Below are 18,753 nucleotides of genomic sequence, written 5' to 3'. Positions count from 1 at the left end.
TAAGTCGTGTGCAATTCACCAACTCAAGAATAGATGAATATTTCCACTACCCTGACTGACTTTGCTGCTGCTAAATCTCTCCCACTGTAAACTTAAAACTTCCAGTTTAGATTAATCTGTAAACAAGAATTTGTTCCAGTCTTAAAGTTACACTAAACTCAGGAGTTCAATCTTAAAAACGCATTTAAGTATCTTAACTATTAACAAAAATATATCTTATTTGTGTATCACTCAGCTGTAGATCCTCAAATCATCTCTGAATTGGTGCCGACACTGTCCTTCCTTCTGAAGGGTGGCTACTTTTGTTCCCCATGGTCCCGCTGTGTGTTGTAAAGTAGCCACCTCTCCAAGCCCCCTCCTGTGATAGACTACAATCCCAATACAATTGACTAAACTAAATATGAGATTGTAGTCCATCATGTGAGCGAGCTTGGAGCGGTGGCTACTTTTCAACACACACAGGAACCATGGGGAACAAAAGTAGCCACCCTCCAGAAGGAAGGACAGTGTCAGCACAAATACAGAGATGATTTGAGGATCTACATCCCAGTGATACACAAATAAGATAGATTTTAGTTAATAGTTAAGGTGCATGAATGCGTTTTTAAGATTTAACTCCTGAGTTTAGTGCCACTTTAAACACTGACATTGACTCAAGGTTGTCCCAACCATTAGTAATGACTGGAGCCCTCTGGGTACAATATTGTGAAACTTATTTTGTTTATATTTACATACACAACCCCCTCTATATAGGGATGGTAAGTCCTGAGAAAGAATAAAAATGGAGTTAGACTTACTGATAATTGTATTTACAATATGAGGTGAGCATAACTTTTTTTTATTTTAGCACCTACATGAAAACAAGCCGTTAACCCTTGCAGTGCGAGGGTTAATAAAAGTTTTGCCCCCGAGTTGTTCTTTCAGGAATTTATTAAGACATTTGTTTAACTCTTATTGCATACAGCCATGAGCATCTTCTGCATATGACAGATAAGAATGTAGAAATCCCTTTATGAAGTTTAAAGTGCGGGCTGAAATTGTACCTCACCAGAACATGAATGTGCTGACTTGTGAGAAATATATCCCATACACTATATTAGAACATAGGACAGTGGGGTCTGCTGCAGAAGCACATGCACAGCGACCACTCACAACCTACATCACTATATATGAATGCAACATAAGCCTTGTGATTTGAACTTGAAACATAATACTTGAAGTATATGTACACGAGACCTATGCTGCAACCCTGGGAGGCTACAGGTGGAGTAGGCGGAGGCTGAATACAGCAGGGGGATGCATAATAGAACACTGGTAGAAACAAAACAAAAAAGTACATCTTCCAAATCAGACCTAAAACATACCTGAGGTTCTGGCAAGAGTGTAAGCAAATGAGTCACATGCAGACATAATGTGACACGCGATGCATGATAACATGAACAAAACTGGTTACCTTACATAAGCAATTAGATGCAAAAGTAAAACTCAAATCCCTAGGCCTGAAAGAAAAACAAAAACAAAAACAGACCTATGCTAAAGCTGCAGATATACCGTAAGAGACAGATTTCCATTCTAGTGCAGGTATAAGGCAATATCTCTGCATGTAACCTCACACTGCCTCTGTGGTGTATATAAAAGTGGCCTTACAGTGCCCATTCCCTAGTGAGAGAAGGCCATAGCATTCCAGCTAATATGGCCCTCACTGTGGGCCAAGAAGCTTTATAAAATCAACCTTAACAATCCCTGATCTAATGGGAATAAAAGGAGTCTGAGGCAAAGTAGAGGTGAAATTGCTGCAAGCTCCGGGTGGTACTAACAGCCTGGAGGATGTGACCAGTGCAGTCAGGAAGGCCAAACGCCTGTGAGGCAAACACAGCCAAGCAGCAACTAATTACAACAATTCATGGTTTCATGGATTCCGAGAGCGCATATTGTTGACTGGAAAATCATGACACTGAATCTCAAGTGCCATTAAAAAGGTCATCCACATCTTCTATGGAAAGTTTAACCACTTGAGTACCAGCCTGTCTGATAATCAAGTGTTTAAACTTTCTCCTTTCATTACCAGGTCAGTTTTCAGTGCTGTGATAGTTTGACAATTACTCTGTTATGGAACACGGTACCCAAATTCAATTTATATCTTTTTTTTTTTAGATAAAGATGATCTAAATATTAGTATTTTGCTGATATTTAATAACCACTGTCTTTAAAAAAAAAAAAAAAAACCCCGTTTCCATTAATAAAATGAACAGAATATTCCCCAATATTCCCTTTTCAGAAGGCAGATACCCCAAGGTGATCTTATTTTTTTGCCATATTTTGGAAATAAAGAAACATTGAGAGGAAGGGAAGGGCTCTGCAAGGTAAACAGTAGTACTGTTCACATTTGTGATCAACATCACTGTTTAAATTGGTCATCACAGTGATCACAGAGTCGGGGTCGGCTGATATGGATTTTTCAGAACCAATAACGACCGATATTCTGTTTATGGTATAGCACAGGCCTTCTTAAACTTTCTCCACTCGTGACCCCTTTTAGGCCGAGAAAATTTTTAAGGGACCCCAGCGTCGGACGGTGTCTCTCCCCTCTTTACCCCTAGCGTCGGTCAGTGTCTCTCTCCCCCTAGCGGTGATGGCGGTCCTGGCCGGGGACTCAGATCGCGACCCCCCCTGTTCTCTTGCGGGACCCCATATGTGGTCGCGACCCACAGTTTAAGAAGCACTGGTATAGCAGGCTGGCTATTGCTTCCCCTGCTATCTGCTGTTTTTTTTGTATTCGGACAGTGGTCACTGTGAGAATACTCAAACAGGGCTGACAGCTCAATGGCTGCCAGCTCTGTTCCTATATAGATTTTCTGACCGGCTCCTTTGATCAGCTGATCTAGAGATGTCAGCCAGACAGCGGCACCCACTGAGTGAGTTTCATTGTGTGAAATTCGCACAGTGTTTATGGTCAGTAATAAAATCAGTACATTTAGCCGATACCGATAATAAAAAAAATTAAGGAATACTGGCCGAGGTTATAGGTAGATCCAATAAATCGTTCGATCCCTAGCACAGGGCCACTTGGATTGGCTCTGCACAGTGTGTGTGTCATTTCAGCCATACAACGATGGCTCAGTTCACAGTCATTAATGGGCGCACTGGCCGCTGGAGAAATAGATGTTCACCTCTACACTGGTTATTTGCAAAATGACAGTAGGGAGGTGGTTAAACCTTAAAAGATTTAGTATCCATGTCCTATGTTGCCCCTTCCGCCAGGACACTGGCATCACTATGCTCACTGATTCCTTACTACAGTTGAGGTCATGAAAGCAGGCAGCACAAGACTTGGTTGGCTTTGGGGTTTAAGGTCAAAGAGGAAGGATGTCATTTTTTAAAAAGTTGGATAAACCTCCACTCTAGATAGCAATGTCTTGCAAGCAGAAGCATATTCTCCACACACTAACTTCTGTAAACATTTCCGACATGGAGGATGTTTAGACTTATTTGGAGCATGGGTCTGGAAACAAAAGCGGAAACACCATGCGCCATAAGACTGCAATGGAAAAACACCATGGTGACAACAATTAAAAGCCAACTGTGTACAGAATGGACTACAAGGGGCTGCAGTAAAGGTCTATAAATCCAGCAGGAATTAATGTGAGAGAAAAGAGCTTTAAAAAGAGAACTATGGCCAAACCTTTTTTGGCCATAGTTTTCTTTAGCGTCACAGGACATTTACTAATGTTCTCCTGTGACCCAAAACTCAGCATATAGCTGTGGCCGCTGCCTGATTGAAAGCTGTGTCCGCCCCCTCCCCGGTCTGTCCCTCCAGTCAGCACTGAAGGAACAGAGACAGGAGTGGGGAGTCCCTGCAGGGAACAGTGACTGACAGTCACTACTCTCTGTAGGGGGAAGATCATGAACTGAGCGATCAGCAGTTTGGGCTCACTCAGTTCTCGATCAAAAGAGCCGATGTATGACAGCTGCAGTGTCCCACGTCGGTTCTAACTATGGGTGTGTTTCATTCTCCCCATAGTTATCCTTTAATACAGCACAACAGGTAAGAGGCCGTGATTAATGATGCCTCCACTTACCCGCAAAGAGATGGTGCAAGCGCTGCCTACGATCCCCAACGCTACTAGTTTGCCTTTATTCATGATGCAGAGGGCACAGAAGAGTAACCTATCATTTAAAGTGCTAATGATTCTGGCACCTGTACTCTCCATGCCAGAAACTGGAAGTGGTTGGCAAAGAGCCCAACCCCTTCCCCCTGCATCCCAAAGGCCGAAACTCAAAGCCCCTAAGCCAGTACCCATGCTCTGCCCCTGCCAGAAGTAAAGCCTGGTGTCCTTGGTCAAGGGGGAGCACTGGAAAACTGTCAATGAAGTTCATGTTGCCTACAAGGAGGCAGATTCTGAGGAAGTCATGGATCTCATTGAACATGTAGTGGAGAAGGGAGCCCCGGGAGGAGGGTGGGCTTAAAGGGGGATAGACGGCACTGCTCATCTGCCACAGAGACCAGCAACAAAGGCGGTAAGCAGGAAAGAAGATGGAAGGGGACAGAACCTCCATGAGCCTGCTTCCCTGAGTTGCTAAAACAGGCATTTCCATCTGGAGGAGAAGACACAAATTCTGATCAGTCCGGCAGAGGACTTTCTTATAAAGTGTTTTTGGGATTGCGATTCCTGTTCCTGCTGAAGGAGGTGTCTCTCTCTTTCATGTGCTGTCTTGGAAGACAACTAAGGAAATGCTATACATTTTTCACCAAATTTAGCATGAAGAGGCTGCATACCCAAACTAGAAAAGCTGTATTGTAATGTTAAAACACTGATAATCGACGCCACCCACATACTATCACCTAGTCATGTGTATATTCTAGGTGTATTCGATTCCCGCCAGACCACTGTGGCCTGTGGGCCCCAAAAGAAAGACAACAGGCCAGAGATATGGGGCCACCCCAAAACAGCTCCTTGTATTCAGATATACATGTATCTGCTAAAGAAAAGTACAGCATGTATTGTAAAAAAATATCTTAGCTGTGAACAGCTTTTTTAACGAAATGCAGTGATCCAAAAGATGGGAGCAGGAGATCTGAGAGAATATAAATACAAGGATGCCCATGCTGCTGCATTTCTTGCTTCAACAACCCAATACATCTACATACCTACAGTAACAGAAATGATATGTTGTAGTGTTGGCAACTAAGATATTTTTTGCAATATATTCTGTAGTATACCAGCTAATCGGGAGTTGCAGTTTGTATACAGCTATATTGAGAGGTGTTTCGGGGTTACTGCAAATGTTTACGCTGGTGGGATCTTTGTTTTGTGGTCCATTTTTATAAGGCCATATGCACGAGCCCTAAAGCAGCCACATGGCAGAGGCACACCGCCAAAACTCCAAGGACTGGAGTTCAGATCAACAATGGCAAGAACAGTTCCTGAAAATCTTTTAACGATATTGTCATTTAGGTAAAAAGGAACACAAATATCACAATAGAGAAACCAGGATTACCTCCGTTTATGGCCAATATATCAGGTTCATTAATACCATCCACCGCCAATAAATTACAGATGATCTGTAGAGGAAAATAAATATAGAAACTGCATGATGACATTTATTCACAGCATCTAAATAACTTTATACAGCTATTAAAATATGTATATTAAAGTGTTTATTTTAAAAAAGCATAAAACTAACCTGCGTATCATAAAAGTAGCCATTTGGAAACATGGGACGGATTGACCGATCTGAAAATAAAACATTGCTCCGATTACCAAAGCTGCTGCACAACATCCACAGCCCACAAAAAAGACAGGACGGGACATTTCTTCACAATGAAAGACAAGAGGAAATCATATTGCATGGATATAAATGCTGCTAGGGCTCATTAAGGCATTATTTTCCTAAATGAACATGCATACTTAAGTAGAAGTCTTATTCATTACTATGAGGTTACTACTACACATAAATGCGTTACAGCTGAGCGTGTTTTTTTAATTTTTTTTAAAAAGGACTTGTATTTTTGTGCATTAGGTTTGGTGCATCTTACAACATACAAAATGTAGCAAGTAGAACATTTTATTTATTTTATATATTTTTTTTCCTTAATGCAATGGTATTAATTCATGCGAAAGTCATAAAGCAAAATTGCAATCATCATTGCCAGTTCTAAATTCACTACATACTGTCATTTACTTGGAACAAGCATACAGCCAGCAAAGTCTGAACTCTTTTTTTTTTCTTTTCCTTTTCTTGTGAATTATAATACCAGCTGTATATTTGTGAATGAATTTCTAGATACATCCAAAATGTACACTAGCTCATTTACATTCATTAAATCTCTGTCATTACTAAGTGGCATACTCACATCTATGTGCTGAAGCCTGGTACATAAAAATTAGGGCATTTTTGGCTGTTTAATGGAGAACTATGGGGTAAGTGTTTTTCCCCATAGTTTTCCTAAGGATCACGGGAGGACATATACTAGTGTCCTCCCGTGACCCAAAGCTCAGTATATCGCGAGCTATAGCTCGCAGTATACAGAGACCGCCACAGCCGGGACGGATCCCGACATTACTGTCGATCCACCCAGCTGCGTGAGTGACAGTTGGCTCTGCCTATGTAAAAGGGAGAGTCAGCTGTACCCGCCCCCTCCCCCGTCCGTTCCGCCAGTCAGGGCTGCAGGATCAGAGCGGGGAAGGGAGAATCCCTGCAGGGAGCCATGAGTGACAGTCACGGCTCTCTGCAGGGAGATGATCGAGGAGTGAGCGACGGTTTGTGATCACTCACTTCCCGATCTATTGAGGCGACGTGTGACAGTTTCATTGTCACACGTTGGCTCGAACTATGAGGTTGAAAATTACTCACCTCATAGTTCTCCTTTAAATGCATCAAGCAGCCCACCGAAACCAAGGCAAATGCGTAAAAATCCCCGAACTCGAAGCAGATAGGCGCAAATAATTCAGCTCCAAAACCATTAATACACCATTAAATGTATTCTTTAAATACAAGTACCTGAATTTGACCTGGTAGTTGCCTCTTGTAGTCCCTGTACAGTAGGGCTTAAGCGTGAGAGGAAGAAGATGTACAATAATCCAATCAGTTCATGTTTTCACAAGGAGCATGCTGATAGGAGGAGAATACAGATTGAGAGAGATGAGCTCATCACTGTGCTGCTTCTCCTTTCACTGTCCAGCCACAGGCTGTGGTGGGTCCACTATGACAAGGGATCAGAAGTAGTGGGCTGATCATGCTGGCTACCAGACTAAGGGAATCTAGTGTTAAATTGGAGGTGGATGCTACAGATAAGCTATTTTCTTATTTTATCTTTGAATATGATATTAATTTTTATCTTATTTTTGGCTGGAGTTCTGCTTTAAACTTTAAACACACGACTAATGTGCATTAAAGAGGTCAATGTGTCCTATAGTGTACCTAATGTGATATACCTCAGATACACCTGTAAATGTCCCTTAATACTGATGTCAAAAAGACCCAATCAGAGCATATTTTGCAAGGACATACCCAGTTTGATTTCTTAGGGGTCTTTCACACTAGCCCACACCCTAAAATGCTGTGCATTAGTGAGCAGGCTAGTGTCCATGTGAGATGCAAAAGGAAAGGTTGGGGGGGGGGGGGTTTAACTTTATTGAGCATGTACAAAGTGTACACTCCATTCAGGCCTCCAAACAGAAGGCATTAGTGGTGACCTCCAATGCCATCAAGTGTGCATGTCTGCATTTTTCTGCAGCGCACAACAGTGTTTTAGTGTCAAAAGGGCACATAGAAAAAAATTGCTTGGTGTCTGCACAAGAAAAAAAACACAGGTCACCACATATAGGGTGGACATACCCTCAAAACCATCTGAAAAATAATTACAGTAAACATGGCTCTAGCATAAGTGTGGGAGATTGTATTAGTGTGTAACAGATAATAGACTCTTAGATCCAATGGGGCATGGACGGGTGCCCGTGTTCTAATGGGGCAGGGACGGGTGCCCGTGTTCTTACCGATGTCAGCTGTGTTTTTACGGGGCAAGGACCGATGTCAGCTGTGTTTTTACGGGGCAAGGACCGATGTCAGCTGTGTTTTTACGGGGGGAAGGACCGATGTCAGCTGTGTTTTTACGGGGCAAGGATGTGCTACACAGAAAAAAAATCAAAACAAAGCAAACAAGGTACCAATTATTCTGCTGGTAAGAATTTCATGAGGTGTTGAGCCGAGTTCTCTTCGTAGATGATTTGTCGGGATCCTTCCTGCAGCTGCAGCTTTTTGCCTGTAGTCTACCTGTGTGGAAAAAGATTGTCAAGAAATGGGGCTTGTAACTACTTTACAGCAAACCTAAACTTCACAGTCGATACAGCTTTCATGGCAGGTTCAAGTAAATGTGATTCCAGGGTCCATTCAGGATAGCACTCAGTACAGTCTGCCAGGTACAAGATCAGCAAAAGATATTCAGCTATATGCAGCAATTCACTTCTCCAGCTTAGATTTAAATCCCACCACCTTGCAAATTTTTTTTTTTTTAAGCACTTACACCCTTCAGAATGATTACCACTGCATGCCACCACATGTGTAGCTTATCTTCGTGAATGGCAAAGCACACGGTGGGGAAGAAGGCAACCATAGACACTGCTCCGATGCAGTGAAGAGCCGGAGTGTGGCTCCTTCTGTACTTTTCTAAAGCAGCTGAACATGGCTTACAGTAGACAGTACAGTTCAAAAGAAACAGCAGCAGAGGTAAACATTTTGCAGTATGCCAAAGGTCTAAAAAAAAAAAAACGAAGGTGCCTGAAGTTGGGATTTATAAATAAACATATTCTAAATGGTCCTGACCACTTGACCCTAATCAAAGCATCCCTGATTTACTAGAACACGCCAGTTTAAATGCTTCCTGCACTGCCCACTACAGGTGAAAAAAAACTGACACTGCAGAGAGTCACCTAGCTTAAAAAAAAAAATGAAAACATAATAGCGTTTTTATTTTTTTATTTAGACATACATGCATACAGAATGATTCAACATATATAAAGCCCAAATATAATTATATATATCATTTTTTTTGGGATAGACTAGAGAATGATTAGAACCCCTGTTTTTTTTTTTACCATCTGTGTCCCATAGGAGGGACATAATATCCCTTAACTTCTCTGTAATACAGACACAACCGGGAGTGAGAGGAAATCTACACAAAGTAAATGAGTACATCTAATTATGATTATATATACATCCGATTATGATTCCATCTGCTCCAGTTTTGATGAATTCCCTCCACCATCTTTAGAAGCATTCAAAAGTTACCTTCACTACAGCGCATCCATCTGCAAAGCGAGCAAGTTTGCCAGAAGCAATTTCCATCTTTCTGTAAAGAAAAGAAAAGATGTACATGTAAGCATACAGTTGTACAATGATGGCACAAAGGTCTTTGGCTGCAACTTGGTTTGATTTTGATCACAAAGAGCTGAATGTCATTTTTAAGAACTTTCTTTGCTCATGTGTGTTTCCTCTGATAATCCAAAAGCATACAGGTAGATATATCAGAATCAGGAATTATCATTATATATGGCTCCATTGTGTATAGTTGCTATGTGGAGGCCAATAAAAAGAACTGTATAAATGGCCTACCAAAGGATCACCACTTCTGGGAAAGGTCATTGGGCCACAAATCCTTGACTGCAGGATCCTGGCTTAATTAAGGGGGCACAGAGATGCCTCCCTCACCCCCCCTTGTGAATGAGTAAGGGGTACTTGTACTGCCTGTGCTCGGATCGAGGGTCTGGTATGAATTTTGGGGGGAACCCATGTCCCCCCCCCCCCCCATTTTTTGGTGTGGTGCTCCCCTTTAAAATTCCTACCAGAGCTAAAGGACTCGGTATGGCTTTTGGGGGGAACCCACACGCTTTTTTTTTTTTAAACTTGGGGTCCCTCCAAACATTCCTGCCAGACCGAAAGGGTCTGATATGAATTGGTAGGAGAAGCTCACGCTTTTTTCTTTTCTTCTGCGGACTGTTAAAAAAAAAAAGTACTTTTTTTTTGTTGATGGTCATTGTATGGATGAAGCCCCCCACCTCGAGATTAGTGGTCAGCGCAAGTATGAAGGCTCCCTTATGTTGGTGGTCAGCACAAGGATGAAGGCCTCCTTATGTTGGTGGTCAGCACAAGGATGAAGGCCCCTTTATGTTGGTGGTCAGCACAAGGATGAAGGCCTCCTTATGTTGGTGGTAGCCGCAAGGATAAAGGCCCCCTTATGTTGGTGGTCAGCGCAAGGATGAAGGCCCCTTTATGTTGGTGGTCAGCGCAAGGATGAAGGCCCACTATGTTGGTGGGTAGCGCACGGATGAAGGCCCCCTTGTGTTGGTGGTCAGTAAAAGGATGAAGGCCCCTTTATGTTGGTGGTCAGCGCAAGGATGAAGGCCCACTATGTTGGTGGGCAGCGCACGGATGAAGGCCCCCTTGTGTTGGTGGTCAGTAAAAGGATGAAGGGCCTCTAGTATTGGTGGTCAGTAAAAGGATGAAGGCCCCCTTAACTTCTGTGTCCTACGGACACAACCGGGAGTGAGAGGAAATCTACACAAAGTAAATGAGTACATCTAATTATGATTATATATACATCTGATTATATGATTCCATCTGCTCCAGTTTTGATAAATTCCCTCCACCATCTTTAGAAGGCCCCCTTATGTTGGTGGTCAGCTCAAGGATGAAGGCCTCCTTATGTTGGTGGTCAGCACAAGGATGAAGGCCCCTTTATGTTGGTGGTCAGCGCAAGGATGAAGGCCCTCTTATGTTGATGGTCAGCGCAAGGATGAAGGCCCCCTTATGTTGGTGGTCAGCGCAAGGATGAAGGCCCCCTTATGTTGGTGGTCAGCGCAAGGATGAAGGCCCCCTTATGTTGGTGGTCAGCGCAAGGATGAAGGCCCCCTTATGTTGGTGGTCAGCACAAGGATGAAGACCCCCTTATGTTGGTGGTCAGCGCAAGGATTAAGGCCCCCTTATGTTGATGGTCAGCGCAAGGATTAAGGCCCTCTTGTATCGGTGGTCAGTAAAAGGATGAAGGCCCCCTTGTATCAGTGGTCAGTAAAAGGATGAAGGCCCCCTTGTATTGGTGGTCAGTGTAAGGACGAATGCCCCCTTATATGGGTTGTCAGTGTAAGGACGAATGCCCCCTTATATGGGTGGTCAGTGTAAGGAAGAATGCACCAATGCCCCCTTATATGGGTGGTCAGTGTAAGGAAGAATGCCCCTTATATGGGTGGTCAGTGTAAGGAAGAATGCCCCTTATATGGGTGGTCAGTGTAAGGAAGAATGCCCCCTTATATGGGTGATCAGTGTAAGGAAGAATGCCCCCTTATATGGGTGGTCAGTGTAAGGAAGAATGCCCCCGTATATGGGTGGTCAGTGTAAGGAAAAATGCCCCCTTATATGGGTGGTCAGTGTAAGGAAGAATGCCCCCTTATGTTCATTCTGTTGCTTACTTCTAAGAGCTACAAAACGTTTGTAGCTCTTAGAAGTACACAAGCTTATTTTGGAGCAGAATCAAGTGTTTCAAGAATATGAAACTTTCACCGGCTCAATAGGTATGGCTCTGTATGCATCAGCAGCATCAGTGCAATATTGAAGTGTAAGCTAGAGACTTTAATAGCAAGACTCAGGAAAATTAATTAAAAGTTTATTTCAGCTTTAACATATTTGAGTGTCCTGTATTATATATATATAAAATTAAATACTCCCAGAAGTGAAGAGTTTGACTGGGGGTGCAGCACAGCATAGAAGGAAAGTAGGAGACGCGGACTTCTAGAGAGAGAGAGAGAGGCGAGTGCAGGGAACATCCTTAACACTTTGTTCTAGTGAGACAGACCACCCCCTAGACCAGGGGTCCTGAACCCTTATAAACAAATGGCCAGTTCACTCTCCTTTACAGGGACCACTCTATGGCCAGTGGGTGTAGGAAATAGCGCAATGTCAGCGGTAGTAAACAATGGTTGGGGGTGAAACAAAATATTACCTGCAGACCCACGGGCGGCGTCAGTGGGGAGGCACAGTGACCCAAGGGCGGCGTCAGTGGGGAGGCACAGTGACCCACGGGCGGCGTCAGTGGGGAGGCACAGTGACCCACGGGCGGCGTCAGTGGGGAGGCACAGTGACCCACGGGCGGCGTCAGTGGGGAGGCACAGTGACCCACGGGCGGCGTCAGTGGGGAGGAATCGGGTGTCTGACAGTGAAAACAGAGCAATATTTACAGCTCTAGCCGTCACTGACAGCAGGTATAGATCAGGAAGTCCCAATATATATACCGGCTTTTTTTCCCCCTAAACTTTCAGCAATAGAAACATTTAGCTACATGTTTCTTATGCTGAAAGAATGTTGCGTTGTTGAACGATCAGAAAGCCTTCAGTGACGGGTCCGGGTCACTAAGGTTATTATTGGCTGTTCTTAAGTTTGAAGCAGCCTAATAATAACCAAAAATGTATTCAAATTATCAAGCAGTAATAGTGAGATGAATGACTGCTTGATATAATTAAATACAAATGTAAAACATATTTAACAAGAATTGTGAAAAAGTGTAAAATAAATGTAACAAATAAAATTGATATATTTAAATATATTTTTATACTATCAGCAATATAAAAATGAACCCATTACAATGAAAATCTGTAGCTGAGCTGCAGATGTTTTTCGTCCTAAGGGGTTATCTTTTTTTGAAAATGTAACCTCTTCATGACAGTGATGTTCAAAGTGTGTCGCTGGCACTAAGTGTGACACTGTATGCCAGGTGACCACTTTTAGAGGGAAAAAAAAAAAAGATTAAAATGTTAGGTTTTAGTTTTAGGACGAGAAGTACAGAAAATTTTCTAAAATCCTAGGGATGTGAGGTGTTTCCAAATAATGGACAAATAAATGAACGTATTTATCGTATTTTTTTTTAGCTGTGCTGTTTTTCTAAAAAATACTACAAATCAAAACTGGGTAAAAAGTGTTTTCTTTACATTTTTTCATTTTGTTTTATATTTTAATTGTCCTAACTGAGGCATTAGGTACACATATGTGATATAAATATATAGCCCTATCTGTCCTCTAAAAAAAACAATATATAATATGTGTGGGTGCACTTTGTAAGAAAGCATATTACTGACGTGGAAGAATCACACAGCAAAAATGTAAAAAAAATGTGTCAGTCATTAACCATCAGAAACTAAAAAGCAGCTCAGTCATGAAGGGGGTTAAAGGGCTGCAAAGGGGCAAGTTTGCAGACTAGCCCTGAACAAAGCTTGTTTGTTTTTTTTAGCTCAGCTGGAAGTTAGACTTTAATACATATCTTTGCAGATATACTTTTTTGTTGTTTAAAATAACACCAGTTACTTTAAATCTTTGTGGATTTAGCACAATGAGCAGACAGAATTTGGAGCCGTCGCCCCTGGCAACCAATCAGCTTCTCTCTTTCATTTTCACAGCTGAAATGAACAAAATGAAGAGAGAAGCCGATACATTCTCTCCCATGTGTTCAGGAATTGTAAATGCTTCTTCTTGTGAACACAAGTGACCCTCCCAGGACGACGTCTGTGAAACCCTGCTGGCTGGCTGTCTGTCATGACACACAGGACAAGCAGTATGCAGTCCCAGTCAGGTCCTGACTCCGAGCCCCACGTGTTTTCCTCCCCGTCAATGCATTACCTCTCTCCAATCTCCACACACACTGAGCCGCTGGCTGCACGGCTGCTCACACCCAGGCGTGTCCGGGGCCACAGCAGCGCCGATCGCCGGCTCCCACAACGGGCAGGGGCCCACGTCCTCCACAAAAGCCCGGTCATTACTTCAGACCGGCATCTCCAGGAGGCGGCCATGACACCTGTCACCATCCACGCAGCACAGCCTCCCATTGGCTAAGCAGTCGTATACGTCAGCACGTCCGCCGAACGAAATCTTCCGTTTCGATTATTGGCCTTGTGGAAGGAGGTTGTAAGGTTATGCGGCGTGATGACCCCGCCCACCAAGCAGCACGCGTACAGCCGCTAGAGGGCGCAGGAGAAGCGAATAGTCAATAGGTGTAATAAATTAACAATGTAGCGGCAGTGTACAGAGAGTGAGGGGGCGGGGCTGTCATTGGTGACCTCCACGGACTCGGGTGACACTGATTTAACCTTTTCACTGCCACATCCATGTTTTTTTTTTGCACACGGTAAAATTAACATTTCAGTTCTTAATATTACTTTAAACCCCCCAAATTATATATTTCCTAAAAGCAGAGACCCTGTAGAATAATAACATGGTGACAGTTACAATTTTTTGCCACACAATTAGCGCAACCAGGGCTTTTTTTTCTGGCGGTACACACCGGTACACAGTACGGGCACCTACCGCCAGCCATTTCATTTTTTTATGCAATATAGAATCATAAAATATATTTTTTTAGCTACTTGAAGTCCGGGGTGTTAAACCCCCTTCCCATCCAGGCCATTTTTCCGTATACAGCGCTGCGGTATTTTGACTGACATTTATTCTGTCATGCAACGCTGTATTGAAATTTTATTTTTTAACGCATGTATGCATGCGTGTATGTATGGGTGGGGACTTTAAAACAATTTTTTTTTAAAATTCTTTTTATGTGTAAAAAGAATTTTATGTGATCCCTCCGGCGGATCGCATGTATATTAACGGGCATCGCTGCCCGTTTTTAAATTGTGGCCATTTCCCGCTCGCGCGCGCCCAGCAGCGTGCAAGGGGGCGTGTCTGAGCGGACGTCTAAAGACGCCCGCTCAGATCTAGAGAGCTCCTGGCAGTTAAGGAACAATTACAGACATTTTTTCAAAAAACGATTTCCCCTATATTAAATTCTAAAACATTTATTATTATCCAATATTTTGGTAAAATATAAAAGAAGGGGTCACATCGGGTAAAAAGACACCAAACATGTCAAGCCTTAAAATTGCGCATGCGCGCAAAACCTCAAAAAACTACATTACCCAAAATTGGCCATAGGCGACGCTTTAAAAGCTTTTACCGCTCATCAGTTTAGTGTTATCAGTGATTGATGGCCCTCGAAAAATCGGCGGCACTCGAAAAATCGGCAGCACTCGAAAAAATCACGTCATACAACCGATTGGCGGCTATAGAGCCGCTGAACGGTTGTATGTAAAACAACCATTAACGGCTGTAAAAACGAGCGGGTCTTTCCTGCCCGTGCTCGCGCTAGGGAGCGCGCACGAGCAGGAAAAAAATGCCGCCAATGCGAGTCTGCCGACCATCCGTTTTTTCTTAATGGGCGGACGGCAGGAGGTTAAAGGCGCCCTCGCGACAAGCGTTATCACCCCGCACGGAGTGATGACACTTGTCTGTCGTCATGCCCGTACACTTGCCGTACAGAAAATCTGCAAGTGTCCATACGACAAGTGAACGGACATGGCGCAAGAAGACAAGTGTCATTACCTAGCGCAGGGATGCTTGTCTTCTGTCGGCGGCCAAAAAGATGGCCACCGACAGTAGACCTCATTGCCAGCAGCTAAGAGCCACCTCCCCTGAAGGTTTTTGTAGGCAGCCATCTTGGTTGTGGCAGCGGGGACATACTGCACATGCACTGTGTGTCCCTGCCCACAACAAAGATGGTTGAAGCAGTGAGTACTGGAACCTTTTTGCCCAGAAAAAAGCACTGAGCGCAACTATTTACGAAACCCAAATGTTCACTAAAGTATACTCAATTTAATTGTATTGCACCTAAACCCATTTTTTTTGTAAGATATAAGAGATGAGGTTGCGTCGAGTAGATCGATATTAATTATGTCAAGAATTGCACCCACCAGTGCAATGTCAAAAAACGATGATACCCAACAATGAGCATAGGCAATGCTTTAAAGAAGAAGCTTCAGGTGAGCATAACTTTGTTATTTTTGTCCCTAGACACAAACGAGCACCTAACCCTTGCAGTGCGGTGGTAGCCCCACAGCAAAGGTTCATTTAAAAAGCCTGGAGTTGTTCTTTAGAAACCTATACAGGATATCAGTTAGGAGTTGCCAGTGAATGATAGCCCTAGAATTATTACTCTCACAACGGCGTGTGCAGCAATGTCTAATATGTGTGGTGCAATCAGCGTTTTTGTATGCAAGTACACCAGATGCACACGTTTGTGGGGGCGAAGGGCTTTTAGAATTTGTTTTTGTGTTTTTAATCTAATTTTATTGCTTTCACAAGGGGCCTGATAAGCCCACCAATGGGATAGCATACTGCAGGTGACAGGTTCTCTTTAGGGAGACATTAGGGGACTATTAGGTCTATCACCTTTGCACTCTTTTAAAACTGACTGAGCACTTCCAGAGGGGCCAGGGAATGACAGCTCTGAACCCGAAAATGATCAGAGTTGATCGATTCCAGTGTCATTCTTCACAAGGGAGTTCAGTGAATGGATGTTCACTGATCTCCCGCTATTCTCCATCCTGACACCCACCATGATTGTCCCAGCACCCAGGAGGGGCGGGTAAGCCTGTGGAAGAGATCAGGTGGCTCTAAATTGGCTGTGAATGACTTCTACTAGAAAGCAGGCAGACGGGAGTACATGCTGGCACTGCCACAGATGTATTACATATGTCTGTGTCAGGGAAAGGGTTAAAGCCCCCCCCCCCAAAAAAAAAAGATATATTCCAGCATTGTTAAAAATAAAAAATGTAGGTTTGGCAGCAATACTCTCTTTCTCTCTGGTACTGGGCCCTGCAGACTCACAGCTCTGTGATCCAGCCCTGGTTGTCTGCTAGGTTCAATGACGCCCAGAGTCCAACCCACTTTTTGTACAGCCAGGGCGTAAGGATCCACGCCCTAGTGGCATGTCGTCAGATCACCCTGGACTCACAGGAGAATTCTGCAATGGCATCACTTTGTTGCGTAACGACCCAACCATCACTGAGGATATCTGCATGTCTCACTTCTATCACAAATCCAAAAAAATAAGGTGTTTATCCCACATTATAAGAGAGTAGGCAGAGCCAATCAAATCATTCCTTTATCCTCCTGGGCCAACCATGCATCCAGAACGTTACGCTGTGTAGATCAGACCCAGCTAAATATAAAGCCGGTTATTCCAAGCTGCATAGAACTGTTGCAGGATTGTTGGCCATCATCAGTGCAGGTCATGTAACCCAGGTCTTTCATGGAATAGGACTTGGAGAGCCATAACAAAGACATGCCTGTCATGAGTTGGGTTGCAGATTGCTGGTTTTGTTGCAGCCTGGGTCTCCAGTGGAGAAATTCCACATTACTTCCTGCACTGAGGGGAAATCTCCCGAATAGGGACATGGAATGCAATTATAAACCTTACAGAGGTTCTATTTCTTCATTGTTCTGCCCAAAACAAATCGAATGGGGGGTTTAAATGTATTTTAAATACAGTATAGCTAATGTAGTTATGTACTTCATTTCATTTTTTTTGATATTTTGAACGGCCTTCTTCAGAATACTGTGCTCAGGGACTTTCTGCATTGAGTTATCTGCCGTGTACTGGCCGCTATTCTCCCAGAATTACATATCTTTGGGGAAAAATGATTGTTAAATAATACCACAGACTCTACTCTTCCCTCATCTGTCTCATACTAGCCCATACTGCCGATTCATATCTAGATTCCATCTAATGGTGACTTTGGAGTTCCGGCACCCAACACCTATTGAGTTCCGCTGAAAGCTACCATTGATATCTGTGAGACACTGCCTTCAGCGTTCCAGCGCCCAGTGTCACCATTGAGATAGCAGAGGGGGACATGTAGAACAGCTGTGGTCTTTCAGGTAAGTAGCTTCATGGGCATTTCTACTTTACACTATTGCACTTATGTTATTGAATAACATATCTCCTACCAAACACCAATGCAAATATGTTATTCCTACAGAACCTGGATCTTCATGGGTGGGCATGTCTTATTTGGTCTGTTCAGCCTGCTTCCACCACCAGTCGCATAGGCAGCAATATTTGGTTTAAATAAAACAAATATTGCGACTCACAGAAAAAAGGGAGAGAATGATCAGGAGGTCAGAATTCACAGGGGTATATGTATGTTCCATTGACCTAGAATGAGCATACATCAAGTCATGGCATACTCATTTCAGGTCAGTGAACACCCCCGTGTTCGGTTCTGAACATGCAGCCCATCCTTAGTCAGGAGTGGTACCCTACATGTTTTCCTCATGACAGGTTTCCTTAAAAGTGGAACTTAAATGGCGCGCGCGAGCAGGAAAAAAATGCCGTCCCGCAGATAGGAGTCAGCCGTCCGTCCGTTTTTTCTTAACGGGCGGACGGCAAGAGGTTAAACTCTCAAACCTTTTTTTCAGTAATTAATCCAGATTAAACAAATAGAAATTGCCCAGCAAAGCATTACCCAAACACTTACAATCGTCTTATTTCTGAACAGCTGCTTCCAAGTCTCTTAGCTAAGCTTCCCTGAACTTCCTGTACAGTACAAGATCACAAAGGACAGTGCAGACTCCAGCAACTGTTCATCTACTGGCTTGGAGGAGGGGAGAGAGGGGGCCAGAGGGAGGAAAGTAGCTTGATTTGCTGTGTCTGTGTGTTTGCGGAAAGTCCATGAACCCATCGCACTCCTAACCGCTCACTCCAAATAAAGAAAAGTTGGGTGCTACGGTGATCAACGGGTGGCAGCCGTGACGCACATGTAGAAAAACAGGGACACCGGTCCTGTGTGTTTGTGGAGACACACATAGCTTACTAGCACACACAAGGGTGACTGCATAGCGCTCTGCTTGAGAAAGGAGTCACTCTTAACAGGAAGTCAGGAA

The 18,753-nt window shown here is 43.5% G+C and overlaps 1 protein-coding gene across 1 annotated transcript in view; it reads right to left on the bottom strand.

Moving 5' to 3' along the window:
- The window catches only part of PNPT1 (polyribonucleotide nucleotidyltransferase 1), a 57,858-nt gene extending 44,029 nt beyond the window's left edge, over positions 1-13,829 (bottom strand). Inside the window, exons 1-5 of the mRNA XM_018576627.1 lie at positions 13,660-13,829; positions 9,289-9,349; positions 8,169-8,274; positions 5,686-5,735; positions 5,500-5,563 (exon numbers count right to left, since the gene is read on the bottom strand). Coding sequence (XP_018432129.1) covers positions 5,500-5,563; positions 5,686-5,735; positions 8,169-8,274; positions 9,289-9,349; positions 13,660-13,829 — 451 coding nt within the window. The remainder of the gene's footprint in view (positions 1-5,499; positions 5,564-5,685; positions 5,736-8,168; positions 8,275-9,288; positions 9,350-13,659) is intronic.
- Positions 13,830-18,753: the final 4,924 nt, after the last annotated feature.

Source organism: Nanorana parkeri, unplaced genomic scaffold (assembly GCF_000935625.1).
Source record: "Nanorana parkeri isolate BGI_ZX_2015 unplaced genomic scaffold, ASM93562v1 scaffold72, whole genome shotgun sequence".
In the NCBI taxonomy this organism is placed as follows: Eukaryota; Metazoa; Chordata; class Amphibia; order Anura; family Dicroglossidae; genus Nanorana; species Nanorana parkeri.
Note: the sequence above shows the minus strand (reverse complement) of the source record. Positions and strands in the feature narration are given on the sequence as shown.